Source organism: Balaenoptera physalus, assembly GCF_965194825.1.
Source record: "Balaenoptera physalus genome assembly, chromosome: 12".
In the NCBI taxonomy this organism is placed as follows: Eukaryota; Metazoa; Chordata; class Mammalia; order Artiodactyla; family Balaenopteridae; genus Balaenoptera; species Balaenoptera physalus.
Genome location: NC_138897.1, coordinates 89,640,853 through 89,655,467, shown reverse-complemented (window position 1 = coordinate 89,655,467; position 14,615 = coordinate 89,640,853). Strand labels below are relative to the sequence as shown.

The window sequence follows — 14,615 nt, the reverse complement described above, 5'->3', positions numbered from 1 at the left end:
CAACTAACGTCTTAGCAATATTATGAAAATAGTTTTGACTCCCTGAAAGGGTCTCTGGGTGCTCTAGGCGTGCAGGGCTCACACTTAGAGAACCGCTGCGTTAAAGTAACAAAAATGAGGGCTGGCAGGACGGCCTGTCTCTGTGTCACTCCTGTCTTAGAGAACTTACCCTCCACTTTGTAAGCTCAGAAACTCTTTTTTTTTTAATCCATATACTCAGAGATTAGACTCATACTAACAAATTCAGAGATTGAAGTTTATAAAATATAACTGTGTATTTATAATGAGTGAAATGCCAAAAGGCACCATTCCCTTTGGTCGCTCTTAGAAACCCAAACTATAATGTGAGCAAAGGATTTTGGAGCATTGTCTCAAATGTCCTTAAATGCTGATTTTCACCCAGCTTTTCCAAGTCTGCTTCGTAGACTCCCTATGTTTATTTTCCAGAGAACCTTTTCCCAGGGTGAGTAAAATACACATTTTCTTTTTAACTCTTTTTCTAGACTTCTTGGGCTGTGCTTCTTTTTAGTTTGGCAATGCACAGTCACCTTTCTTCCTTCTTTTGGTGTATTTCATGTTATGTTCAATTACTCATAATGAAATGTATGTGTATACATATATAAGAATCTGCAGTTTAACAAGATCCCCAGGAGATGTGTGGGCACATAATGAACAATGGCGTGAATACCCACGTACACCCCACCCAGTTTAAGAAATTGAACATTACCATTATGTTGACTTTCGATGTTGTTTTTATAACTGATTATTACAAAACATAGCATTTTTTTTTTGTTAAATTTTAGGTTCATTATGTTTAGGTTGCTTTCTTCACAAATCCACTTTTTTTTTTTTTTAAGTACACTGCTTCTTAACTACAATGTAAGACATAATTTTATACTTAACCATTCATCTCTGTACTGCTGGGTTCATCTGCTAATTGAGCCCAATTCCAAACTCTTTAACTCGGCCTTCTATAGTTCATGCTTATGATTATCAGTCTTCCCTCTCTGTCACCGGCCTCTTCTCTGAACAGTTTCTTTCCCTCCTTGCCTTGTCTAGAACTTGGCTGGTCTCTGAAGACACTGTTTCCCCTGCAGCCCTCTCGAGGGCCTACCTCAGACTTGACCGTGTTGTGTGATGCTGTAAATTGCTACTTCTCAGGCCTTCAAAAACTGCAGCCCCTTTGAGGCTCTACCATGCTGATATCCACTGACCTCAGCCTCTTCCCTTCACTCCTTTTAGCTTCTGCCTCCTTCTTGCTGTCTACATCTCCTCCTCCAGTCCCTGTATTTTAGACTCCCACAGTCCTACCAGTAATCCCTTCAGCGCTCAGGCCTCTGAGTTCCATCCCCACGGTCAGAGCCTTCAAGCTTCTCACTCTAAACACCACCTCGGATCCACTGACCCCTTGCTACTCAAAGGGGAGGGCGTGTCCTCAAAATGGCAGGATTAATATCCTCTGGGAGTGCTGGAAAGCAGAATCTGAGGCCTCACCCCAGAGTTACCAAATCAGAATCTGCAGTTTGACAAGATCCCCAGGACTTCCCTGGTGGCGCAGTGATTCAGAATCCGCCTGCCAATTTAGGGGACACGGGTTTGAGCCCTGGTCCGGGAAGATCCCACATGCTGCGGAGCAACTAAGCCCGTGCGCCACAACTACTGAGCCCACGCGCCTAGAGCCTGTGCTCCGCAACAAGAGACGCCACCGCAATGAGAAGCCCGCGCACCGCAACGAAGAGTAGCCCCCGCTTGCCCCAACTAGAGAAAGCCCACGCGCAGCAGTGAAGACCCAACGCAGCCAAAAATAAATACATTAAAGGAAAAAAAAAAAAAAGATCCCCAGATTTGTATGCACGTTTGAGTATCCAGTGTCTCCATTCTAACAATCCTTCATCCTCTTTGAGACCTCTGATCCAATTTTTCACTCTGACCTCACCCTGTCTTCACTTCCCTTTTTACTCAGATCCCCCGTGCCATTTTAATCACTCCTTTAAAACACTCCTTTAAAATCACCATCACCTCCCTTGCTTTTCCCTTCTATTTTAATTTAACTGGCAGAATTTTGATTGTAGTTGAACTTAGCTATCTACCTTCCTCATATCTGTGCCTGAGCAGAAGCTTGTTATTAGAGAAAAAATAACAGGAGACTGGTTTCACTTTTAATTCATGACCACAAGCCTCACGTGTACTTTGGGCTGCTTGGCATTCCTACTACCTTTCCCTAGTAAGCTCCTGTTTCTCTGCTCAAAGACAAATATTTTTGTGTGTTCAGCACTCTCTCTGAGCCTCCCAGCGGTTTCTCCTTTCCTGCTTACCCCACCGGCCAGTGAGAAAATGAAAGAGTACCTTTCACACAGTAGTTTCTCAGGAGATATTTGTTGAATGAATGGATGACCATCTTGTGGGAAGATTTCCTTCAGAGAGTGAATCTGTTCAGCAAAGTACCAGGTCCCAAAAGCGCCAGCACTGATTTCATTGACCTTGGGAAAGTCACTTACCTTCTCAGACCTTAATTCTCTTTGTCCATGAATGGGCATAAAGATATTTGTTCACCTACCTTCACAGCTATTTTGAGACACAAATAAGGCAGTTTTATATTTGTGCTTTGTGCAGTCTCGGCACTGTACATGTGTAGGTCATTTTAGTAATACTCGTCCTAATGTTTTTTTTTAATTAATTTATTTTATTTTATTGTTTATTTTTGGCCGCATTGGGTCTTTGTTGCTGTGCGCGGGCCTTCTCTGGTTGCGGCGAGCAGGGGCTACTCTTCATTGTGGTGCGCAGGCTTCTCTCTCATTGCGGTGGCTTCTCTTGTTGCGGAGCACAGGCTCTAGGCACGTGGGCTTCAGTAGTTGTGGCACATAGGCTCAGTAGTTGTGGCTCACGGGCTCTAGAGCGCAGGCTCAGTATTGTGGCACACGGGCATAGTTGCTCCGTGGCATGTGGGATCTTCCCGGACCAGGGCTCGAACCTGTGTCCCCTGCATTGGCAGGCGGATTCTTAACCACTGTGCCACCAGGGACGCCCCCTAATTTTTTTTTCTTTTTTTTTCTTTTTTTTTAGTCCTAGTGTTTTTAATTGTGGTGTGTGGTCTCTTCTGAGTTTGAACGTTAGATTTAGGGAAAGAACTTGGGCTCTGGAATCACACTTGTGGTCACCTCTCTGCTTCTTAGCTGAATAACTTTAGGTGGCAGGTCATTAACAAATGAGGAAATACATGTGTTAGTTTCTGAGATGTTCCTTCACTAAAGAAGGAATAGTTGTAGTAGCTAATCTATAGTATTATTGTAAGGCTCAACTGGGATAATAAGGATAACAATTATTTCTAAATTATAATATTCTGGTGTTGTGGTCCTCAGGTGTTGGGAGGATGGGGGTGTCTTATTTTAGATCCAAAACTGTTGATTCAGTGATCATAAGTATCAAAATTTCAAATATTCTCAGTGTATTAGTGAGGCAAGAATATCTTTTTTCCTTTAGCATGTGTTTTGGAATTGATTAGTTTCAATGTGACATTCACTGACCTTGAAACACTATGCAGAGCTGTTACTTCTGGATCATTACATTTTATGGGTACCATGACCAAGACTTTGATCTGTTGTTTCTCAGTGAATTGATTTTTTAAAGCAAGCCTGACTTGGCATTCATTAATAATGCATGAAGAAGAAACTTAAATTGGAAGATTTAAAAACCAACATTGCTGGTTTTTATTTTTTTTATTTTTTTTAAATGAAGAATTTTTATTCATCAAAAAACCATGACGAGAATGAAAAATAATCAGAGAAGGAGAGGATATTTACAACAGATGTAACTCAAAAATGATTAGTACCAAGAATATATACAAATCAATGAGTAAAAGACAGCTGACATGAACACAACAGAGACAAGTTTTGAATGGGCACTTTTCAAAAGAAGAATTGCAGTGACCAATGAACATAGGCAGATGCTCAAATTTGTTCCTAATTAGAGAAATGCAAAATAAAACCACAATGAATGTCTCAACATCACACTGGCCAAAGTTAAAGTCTGGCAATATCAAGTGTTGGTGAACTGGAACTCATACACAGCAGGGGAAAAGGAGAGGGATATTAAATGTTAAAGATATGCCTACCTCACAATCCAGCAATTAAACTCCTAGGTCAATGCCCTACAGAAATGTGTTTATGTGCACAAAGATGCTCGTTGCAGCATTGCTTATAATAGCCAAAAACTGAAATCACTCTAGAAGTGTCTGTCACAGTAAAATAAAGTGGTACTAAGGAAATGGCACATCATACAGTAATGAAAATGAATAAATCACACCAACACGCGATGTGAATTGTATAAGCAATGTTGAGTGAAAGATACCAGACACAACATACAGTGTGATTCCATTTTTATATGTCAAAAGTAGGCAAAACAAACTAATCATATTGTTGCACACATAACCGGTAAAACTATTTTCTAAAAGGGGAGTATTGCCATAAAGTTAGAATAGTAGTTACCTCTGGGAGACAAAGGCGAGGCTGGAGAGGACACACAGGGAGATTTTGGAGTGCTGGCAGTGGCTTTTCTGCATCTGGTTTGTGATTACATAGCTGTTTGCTTCACCCATAAAACTGTATATCTGTTTTATGTACATGTCTGTTTTATGTACTTTTCTGTATATTTCACAAATTTAAAAGAATGAGAGAGAAATTGTACTACGAAATGTTAACAGTGATTAGAGCCATAATTATTAAAATAGTGTGGAAAACTAGAAGGCCCAGAAATAGGTCCAAGACACAAAAAACACAGAGTGGATTTTTAAATTGCTCCCAATTCTCTTATTGAGACAGACTAGATTTTTCTCCTTCATTAAATCTTGGTCACAGTTCCCTGCTTTGGGATTCAAGTAGCTCAGATGGACCGAGAGCTAGAGGCATGAAGATTAGACAACAGAAGACATAAGACTTTGGGTTTATGACCGTTCTTGGGTTCCTGATAACCACACGCCTGTTTCTTAGGCCGAGGCTTTTAGTTGGCCAGTGTTTTGTGAGCTTAGCATGTTGAGCTGCAAGGTTTGAAACTGGCTGAGGCTGGCCTAGTCGCTTATTGTTTTCAGAATTTCTCTTCAGGGAGGAGTGCTTGACCTGAGCCCAAGAATTCACTGTTTAGCCCGAGTGAAATATTTTAAGGAGTACTTCATTGTCTCTTCTTGCCGCTATAGTAGCTTTTCCAGGACAATAGTGCCTCCTTTGTCTGTTCTGTCCTTAACTACCTGATCCTTGTCACTTTATGATATTGGACCAGGGTGAAGAGTAGCCAAGACACAAGACCCCATGGTAGTCTCTGCACTTAGCTTATCCCCATCTTCCTCAAATATTTTTGCACGAGTAAGTAGCCTAGAGGAGACTCAGTGAAACGCTCCATGTGTCTAAGGCGGTAGCAGGAGCAGGTAGCTCTGCTTGCGGCCTACAGACTGTGTATGGTGAGGGTCTGGCAGTAAAGCACGTGGTTTCCGCTCTGAGTTAGAACCACCTGACCTGGCACACAGACCCCCAGCACACTGCCGCCGTCCTGGCAGTGAGGGTGATGGTGGTGACAGTAAGGAGCCCGGGAATTTTGTATTAACAGCCGGGATCGGCAACCCCTGTCTTCAAGCACACAGCAGTGCTTTCTCTGTTAGTCCCAGTCTTCCCCCAAGCCACACGGCTTACCTTTGACTTCGTAAAAAACACTTTGTGCCGTTTTGGACCCTCTTGAGAACCATGGGGAATCTTCAGAGTGAGCCTAATGAGACTACTGTCTTGGTTTGATTTCCGTTCAGTCTGATTATCTTTGTTTTTTTTTGTTTGTTTGTTTGAAGATTTTTTGATGTGGACCATTTGTAAAATCTTCATTGAGTTTGTTACAGTATTGCTTCTGTTTTTATGTTTTGGTTTTTTGGCCTCGAGGCATGTGGGAATCTTAGCTCCCCGACCAGGGATCGAACCTGCACCCCCCTATTGGAAGGCGAAGTCTTAACCACTGGACCGCCAGGGAAGTCCCAGTCTGATTATCTTTGACTAGAAAAACTTACACGGCTATATTAGTTTCCTGGGGCCGCCATAACAAGTGACCACAAACCGGGTGGCTTAAGACAACAGATTTGTTCTCTCACAGATCTGGAGGCCAGAAGTCCAAGATCAAAGTATCACCAGGGTTGGTTCCTTCTGGAGCTCTGAGGGAGACTCCATCTCATGCTTCTGTCTTAGCTTCTGGTGGCTGCTGGCTGTCCTTGGCTTGTAGTCACATGGCTGCAATCTCTGCCTGGGTCTTCACCTGGCCGTCTCCTCTGTGCTCTCCTCTTCTAATTAGGACACTTGTCATCAGATTTAGGGCCCAGGCAGGTGATCCAGGACGAGCTCATCTCAAAATCCGTAACTGAATTGCGTCTGCAAAGACTCTTCTCTCAAATAAGGTCACATGCATAGGTTCCAGATGGACATATCTTTTGGGGAGGCCACCATTCAACTCACTGCAGGGACCGTAGCAGCTCCTCTGTTAGCCCTGGCCAGACTGTTTACTGATGCTTGGCATTGCTTGTGAGAGAGCCAGAGAGTGAGGTCTGTGCTTTGTCATCCAAGCTCGACTACCAGAAAAAAAATGCAAAATGCAGCCGTGTGAGAGAGTCAGTAAATAGCATTTTTCTCTTTGAATTCTGTTTTATTAGGTATTATGTCTAGAAATATTTTTCTGTATTCCAAAATCCCAAGGTCTTCCTCCTCTCTTAAAGAGCAAATGGCGAAGTACTGTTTTGCCTGAGCCCAGAAGCTGTAGATTCATACTTGGTCTTGAGTAAATCAGAAGTTCATTGTGTTTCTGTAGACAAAACAAAGATAACTTCCTTTTAGTCCTTTCCAGATACGGCTTTTTCTTACAGAGTTTGAATTTGAATCTTTCTCTTGTTTAACATATACTTGGCTTTATACTGAGTTATTGTATAATTCTGTGGATTAGATAGTATATACAGTTAATACGGGCTAGTGGTCATCAAGCTTAAGCAACAGAAGTCAATGAAGTGAAAACTGAAAGTTCCCTTCTCTTCCCCCATTTAGTTTGGTGCACATTTTTCTGAACCCTCTTCTATGGATTGTGTGGTTTTTAGGCACTGTACTGATCTGGTATTATTAGATACTATAAAGAAAAGTGAATATATTGCCAGCCTTAGCTACTTGTCTTTAGGATAGTAAATTGCTTTTAAATCTATTTCAGCAGCATCTTCATATTTTTGATATCTGGAGTTTTCTAGGTTCCTAGGTTCATTGTGGAGATGGTTTTCTTATCATATATAAGGAAGAGTTTGGGCTGTGAAAGCTACTTTCGTAACTCTTTCTACTTTCTTTCTCCTATAGATTCTAAGCTCTTTTTATATTTTTCTCTTTGCAGATTTAACCCAGAGACTGACTCCACTATAGAAACACCCACAGTTCTATCAATGACTGGGGAAAGATAGTGGCAACAGGCAAAGGAAGAACAGCTCTGATATCCTAAGGACAATGAGTATGCTGAAACCAAGCGGGCTTAAGGCCCCGACGAAGATCCTTAAGCCTGGAAGCACAGCCTTGAAGACACCTGCTCCTGGTAATGCTTTATGTTTCTCCTTAATAGCAAGTTTTTCATCCTATGTGAAGACTTCTATTTGAAAAATTTAAAAAGACAATCTTATAAAACTTCATATTGTTGAAAATACTTGAGAAAGTTTCAATTAAAAGACATAGAATTTTATGGGCTTCCCTGGTGGCGCAGTGGTTGAGAATCTGCCTGCCAATGCAGGGGACACGGGTTCGAGCCCTGGTCTGGGAAGATCCCACATGCCGCGGAGCAACTGGGCCCGTGAGCCACAATTACTGAGCCTGCGCATCTGGAGCCTGTGCTCTGCAACAAGAGAGGCCGCGACAGTGAGAGGCCCACGCACCGCGATGAAGAGTGGCCCCCGCTTGCCAAAACTAGAGAAAGCCCTCGCACAGAAACTAAGACCCAACACAGCCAAAAAAAATAAATTAAAAAAAAAAAAAAAGACATAGAATTTTATATTTAGTAGACTTAATCAGTGAAGAGTCTATTTCATCGGTTCAGCGTAAGGTTCTGAAATAGTTGTCAAGTTAATTTCAGTGTTTGAGCCTTACAGTGTTAAAGTGTTTCTTCAGTTTTTCTGCCCATGTGTCTTCCTGAACTCATCAGGACCTTTCTCTTGGGGTTTAGGGATAGATAGAGAAAACAAAGACTAATCTGGCTTAAAAGATATGATGACAGGGCTTCCCTGGTGGTGCAGTGGTTGAGAATCCGCCTGCCAATGCAGGGGACACGGGTTCGATCCCTGGTCTGGGAAGATCCCACATGCTATGGAGCAACTAAGCCCGTGTGCCGCAACTACTGAGCCTGTGCTCTAGAGCCCGCGAGCCACAACTACTGAGCCCGTGTGCCACAACTACTGAAGCCCGCGCGCCTAGAACCTGTGCTTCACAACGAGAGAAGCCACTGCAATGAGAAGCCCGCGCACTGCAACAAAGAGTAGCCCCCGCTCACCGCAACTAGAGAAAGCCTGCGCGCAGCAACGAAGACCCAACGTAGCCAAAAATAAATAAATAAAATAAATAAATTTATTTAAAAAAAAAGAAAAGATATGATGACAGTCATTGACCTGAAATTGGCCATCATCATCAAGGGAGCAGGTAGTACAGTAGCTCAAGTCTGGCTCATGAGGGAAAACCTTCCCCATTTTATAGATGAACTTGTGTCTTTTATTATCTTTAACAACCTGTTTCTCATCAGTTCTCCATCTCCTCCTTCAGCATTTCCATTTCCATCCCATAATGATCACCTAAGGTCTTTAGTAAGAGAGGCAGGAGAGAAGCATCTGACGCTTGCTTTTACCATCTTTTATGTGATTTGTATACTATTAGATCTTATGTTTTCAGCCTTTCCAGACAGGTGCCCACCATAATCCATTAAGTACAACATTGTTTCTTCAAGTTCTTCCATAAAGACATTCATTGGTCTTCCTTGAGGGAAGGGATCTTTGTGTTTGCTCTTTTTTTCTTTTTTTTTCACTGCTGTATTCCATCCACACACCTAGAAAATTGCCTGGCATGTAACAGGAGCTCAGTAAATATGTGTTGACTCATTGGAGATCCTGAGTTATTTACATTTTATGTATCAGGATAAAACCCGGTTCTTTTCAGAGAGGCCATAAAACATTGTAATAGGGAAGAACCTTTTGTATTCTATTACAAGTTACTCACTAAAGGGATGTTGCCTGTAAGTTTAAATTATACATGATGGCCCATCTCTTGGAACCCTGCTTCCCAGATACTGATCATTAAGCTAAAATACCTTTGTTCAGCTCACAGGAAACCTCCTGATCAGGCCCACCTGTGAATGACTGCAGGGAGGAAGAAATTAGCCCATGCCCTCCGGAGGCTGATGAGAACCAGGAAGTGTTTGACTTTACTCCCTCCCCTTTTAGTATAAAAGGAGCCTGAATTCTAACTCAGGCAGGATGGTTCTTTGGGGCCCGAGGCCACCATCTTGTCGGTCTGCTGGCTTTCCGAATAAAGTCGTTATTCTTTGCCCCAACAATTCGTCTCTTGGTTATCTGCCTGTTGTGTGGTGAGTAGTACGAGCTTAGACTCGGTAACAACATCTTAGAGGAAAGCTTTACTGATAAAGCAAAGGATTGTGAAGAAATGGGTTTATTTAAGGACTATTTAGCCTTGGGGAAGTCAGTCAAAATTGGCATCCCCTTCTCCTCAAAATCCTTCCTCTTTTAAGACCCCTTCAAATGCCAACCCTTCTCTAAAGCCTTCCACTGTTATATTTACCCCTGTTAGCATTATCTTTTTCACTTTTAGTATTTTTCGTGCATACCTTTTAACACTTGAAGTCCTTGAGTGCAGGGATCATGAGTAATTCAACTTGGTTTCTCCAGTGTTACTTGGCACACATTAGGTTTTTTTAAATTAAGATTAAAGCAGCTTATAATACTAAAACTTACACACTTAAAAGGAAGTAATTGCCAAGGAATTCAAGAAACTTTTATGAACATTGTTTTTCAGAAATTCATGCTTGCAGCACTCTGTGAAGAGTAACTGTTGATGTGCAAAGCCAGAACTGATGCTAAAAAAAAACTGGCCCCTGTCTTCGGCAGATTATTTATTATCTGTTCTATCTGAGAGCATCCACTGTCTTCTAAACAAACAAACAAGCAAGCAAAAAAACCCTCCACAAATGGAAACTCTACAGTCCCCCTTTCTGTGTCGGGTAAAGAGATGTTCAGCACCCACTCTCGCTCAGCTGGGCCACTTTGCTCCCCAGTCTGCGTGATTCAATCCTGTCGATCAGGCCTCAGACTAGGTATCGCCTCCTCCAGGAGGCCTTCCCTGACTGCTCTGCCCAGAGGCACTGTCTCCTTCACAGCACTTAGACCACCTGAAGTTACCTGGTGTGTGCCTTGACTGTCTGCTTCTCCACCGCTAGACTCTGAGCTCTATGAAGGCATGGACTGTGCTGTCTTGCTTTGTCCCTGGTGAAGAACAATGCCTGGGACTAGTTCCGGAGTGGTAGGAACTCAAGAAAGATGCATAACGTGGATAAATACATTATTTCATTTAATCCTCATTCAAAGAAAAAAAGCCCTCAAGATAGATATTACTACTTTCCCCTTTTACAGATGAAAAAACTAAACTCAGAGAGGTCACGGAACATCCTAAGATCACGATATGCCCAGTAAATGGCAGACATTAAGAATTCAGGCTCTCTTTGCCAGTTCACGCTGAATATTTAATAAACGCTTGCCAGGTGAATGCGTGAATGTATTTCCAGTGTAAATATCACATTCCTGGCAGAATTTAACTCTGTCTTTACCGTAGGGTAGAGTTTGCCAAGTTGTCTTGCCTTTACAGGGAGTCAGGCCAGATGCTCTCTTTTCTTCCCTGCTGTGATTTCCATTTCTGCTAGCAAAGGAATAGTCTTGGAATAATGATGGTAGGGACTGCGGCACTGAATCCCCTCCTGCATCAAGTTAATTGTGAATGTGTGTGGTTAAATGGGCCTAGTCCTGTCAGCTTTAACTGACCACTCAAATGGGGGAATAGAGCCCATCTCAGTGGGTCCGAACGGGCATTTGCTCATGATGTGCAGGATACAGGGTGAAGAATGAAATCAGACCTATATTATGAATTCTGGGAAAAGGACTACTTTTTTTTCTCAATTTTGACTTCTTCCAATCTTAATTGCAGATAAGGACTAAGTCTTACCAGCTCACTGAGTTTTGACAGCATTGAAAATGGTAGTGATGCGGGACTTCCCTGGTAGTACAGTGGTAAGGATCTGCCTGCCAATGCAGGGGACACGGGTTCAAGCCCTGGTCCAGGAAGATCCCACATGCCACAGAGCAACTAAGCCCATGCACCACAACTACTGAAGCCGGCATGCCTAGAGTCCGTACTCCGCAACAAGAGAAGCCACCGCAATGAGAAGCCTGTGCACTGCAATGAAGAGTAGCCCCTGCTCACTGCAACTAGAGAAAGCCCGTGTGCAGCAATGAAGACCCAATGCAGCCAAAATAAATAAATAAGTTAATTAATTAAAAAAAAAAGAAAATGATAGTGATGGGTCAAGTACTTTTTGCCTCCTTGCTAAAAAAAAAAAAAAAAAAAAGAAGGAAAAAGAAGAAGAAGAAAGATGAACAGAGCACCTCTTGAAGAGTTGTGGCTCCTTCTGTTGCTTTTGGCCCTTTCTCTAGTTTATTTTCCTTTTAACTTAGGGGTTGTCTGCTTAAATATGAAATCGAATCTTTTCTGATCCTTTCTTCTCTGTTTTCAGTTGCAGCTCCAATAGAAAAAACAATATCCAGTGAAAAAGCATCAAGCACTCCGTCTGCTGAGACACAAGAGGAGTTTGTGGATGATTTTCGAGTTGGGGAGCGAGTTTGGGTGAATGGGAATAAGCCTGGATTTATCCAGTTCCTGGGAGAAACCCAGTTTGCACCAGGCCAATGGGCCGGGATCGTTTTAGATGAACCCATAGGCAAGAACGATGGTTCAGTGGCAGGAATTCGGTATTTCCAGTGTGAGCCTTTAAAGGGCATATTCACCCGACCTTCCAAGTTGACGAGGAAGGTGCAGGCAGAAGATGAAGCCGACGGCCTGCAGACAACTCATGCTTCCAGAGCGACTTCGCCTCTGTCCACTTCGACAGCCAGCATGGTGTCCTCTTCCCCAGCCACCCCCTCAAATATTCCCCATAAATTGCCCCAGCCTACTGCAAAGGAACCTTCAGCTACGTCTCAGATCAGCAACCTTACAAAAACCACCAGTGAATCTATTTCCAACCTTTCGGAGGCCGGCTCAATCAAGAAAGGAGAAAGAGAGCTCAAAATTGGAGACCGAGTATTGGTGAGTCCATAAACCTTCCAAGGTCGTTATGTTGACCTGAGTGAGGGGTTGAAATACACACATGCGGGCTCAGAATCTGTTCTGTAGGGATGACCGTTCATTTATAGAGAAAGTAATCAGCTTTTCTGGTTCCGTTTATGTGTAAATATACAACAGATTAGAAACTGGCTACGTAGTTTGCGTGTAGTATAAGGGTAGGTTTGCAGGGATCGACTCTAGTTTTATCTTCCAGTTTAGTCAAAAGAATATTGAGTTTTTAGCTTGTAAATATTAAGGTAACTTTACTTGACAAAACAAGCTGAGAGGTGGACTTAGATGTTTTTAACAAAGGTTTTTTTCTTTCTTTCTGGTTTTTAATTTTTGCTTTAAGGATAGTGTGTGGGTAAATATGAGATCCTGTTTCTTTGAGTGTCTTGGAAAACTCCAGAGATCACAGGATGTTATTTCAGAATTTCTCTGCCTTTTAAATGATCAGGTTTAGGTCTAGGAAAAGAAAGGAGGGACTTCCCTGGTGGTCCAGTGGTTAAGAATCCACCTTCCAATGCAGGAGACGCGGGTTGATCCCTGGTCTGGGAACTGAGGTCCCACGTGCTGAGGGGCAACCAAGTCCGTGCGCTCTGGAACCTGCGCGCCACAACTAGAGAGAAGACTGTGCACGGCAGCTAAGACCCGACGCAGCCAAATAAATAAATAAATAAATATTAAGGAAAAAAAGGAAATGTACTGTAGTTTCTTTTTTTTTTTTTTACTAATAAGCAGGAAACAATGTATAAGGTCTACATGCTGTACATTCTAGAACCCCTGAATGACACAGTGACTGATTTATTCTTTTTTTGTTTGTTTTAAATGAGAGGCAGTGTAGCAGTGCTAAAAACACAAGCTGAGTCCAGCTCTGCCTTTGTGACCTCAGCAAGTTATTTAACTTCTTAGTTTTCTCATCTATGAAAATGAGGTTGAATAATAGTGCTAACATCTAACATTGTTGTGAGGATTAAATTAGATGATGCATATAACATTCTTAGCAGTGCCTGGTATCCAGTCAACACTCAAGAAAAGGTAGGTTTTTTTTTTTTTTTAAACAGCAGAACCTTATTTACTTATTTATTTATTTATTTATTGGCCACACCATGCGGCTTGTGGAATCTTAGTTCCCCGACCAGGGATTTCAATCCTAGGCCCTCGGCAGTGAAAGCACCGAGTCCTAACCACTGGACCGCCAGAGAATTCCCAAGAAATGGTAGCTGTTTTTCTCATTGATGAAAATTGAAAGCTATTCTCTGACTTTTTCAACATTTTGGTCAGTTCAGTTCAAGGCATGACGTTTGTCTGAAGTCTTTGACCCTGTGCTCTTCAGTTTCCTTTGCATCCGTAAAAATTCCATCAGTCTTGGAGGCTTACAGTAATATAATGGGAAAAAAAGAATGGCTGTTAGCCTTTAGAATGTCCCGTGCATCTCTTTTAATGTGTCAGCAGTATATGGAGTAGCCCCCATAGAACTGGTGAGGAAACAGAGGTTCTAAGAAGTACAATCGCTTGCCCGAGGTCATACACCCTGAAGAGTGGTGCTTCTGCAATTTAAATGTAGGTATTTTTACTCCAGAACCTGTTATGTAGAGCTGATGATTGATAGTATAATTTTGAAATTGGAAGTTTTTGTGATTTTTTTGTCCTACAGACGAGGAAACTTAAGCCCCGGAAAAGGAAGTGACTCCCTATAGTCAAATAGCGCGTTCACTATAGGTTTTAGATTTAGAACTTGGGACTTCTGTCTCCCAGTCCTGTAGCATCATGAATCTAGAAGGCCCCATGCACCTGTGGGAACCCTTTGATACCTGTTACCTTCAAGGGGGTCCTTCTGGATCTCTTAGTTTCAAGGTCAGTAGGTTCCTTCTTCTGGTTATAGTAGTCATGAGTTTTAGCAGTTGATGCTTCAGAACTTAGAGCATCATTTCAGTATGGCAGTGCTCTGCGGCTCAATCTCATACTCACTTGCTATACCATTTTTTTTTTTTTTTTTTAAACCACGCTAAGCGGCTTGTGGGATTTATAGTTCCACCACCAGGGATTGAACCCGGGCCCTTGGCAGTGAGAGCACGTATCCTAACCACTGTTGCAGTGAAGGTTTTTTGATGCTTACTCTTCTTTTCATTTTTACTGATGTTTACTTCCCCTCCCCCCTCCTCCACTTTTTACTGTATAGATATTGCTGCCATGAAT

The 14,615-nt window shown here is 42.3% G+C and overlaps 1 protein-coding gene across 5 annotated transcripts in view; it reads left to right on the top strand.

The window, feature by feature from the left end:
• CLIP1 (CAP-Gly domain containing linker protein 1) overlaps positions 1-14,615 on the top strand; it is a 125,239-nt gene that overhangs the window by 28,706 nt on the left and 81,918 nt on the right. For all 5 annotated transcript variants that reach the window (XM_082418005.1, XM_082418004.1, XM_082418002.1 and 2 more), the window contains exons 2-3: positions 7,390-7,584; positions 11,827-12,398. In XM_082418005.1, coding sequence (XP_082274131.1) covers positions 7,500-7,584; positions 11,827-12,398 — 657 coding nt within the window. In that variant the 5' untranslated portion in view covers positions 7,390-7,499. The remainder of the gene's footprint in view (positions 1-7,389; positions 7,585-11,826; positions 12,399-14,615) is intronic.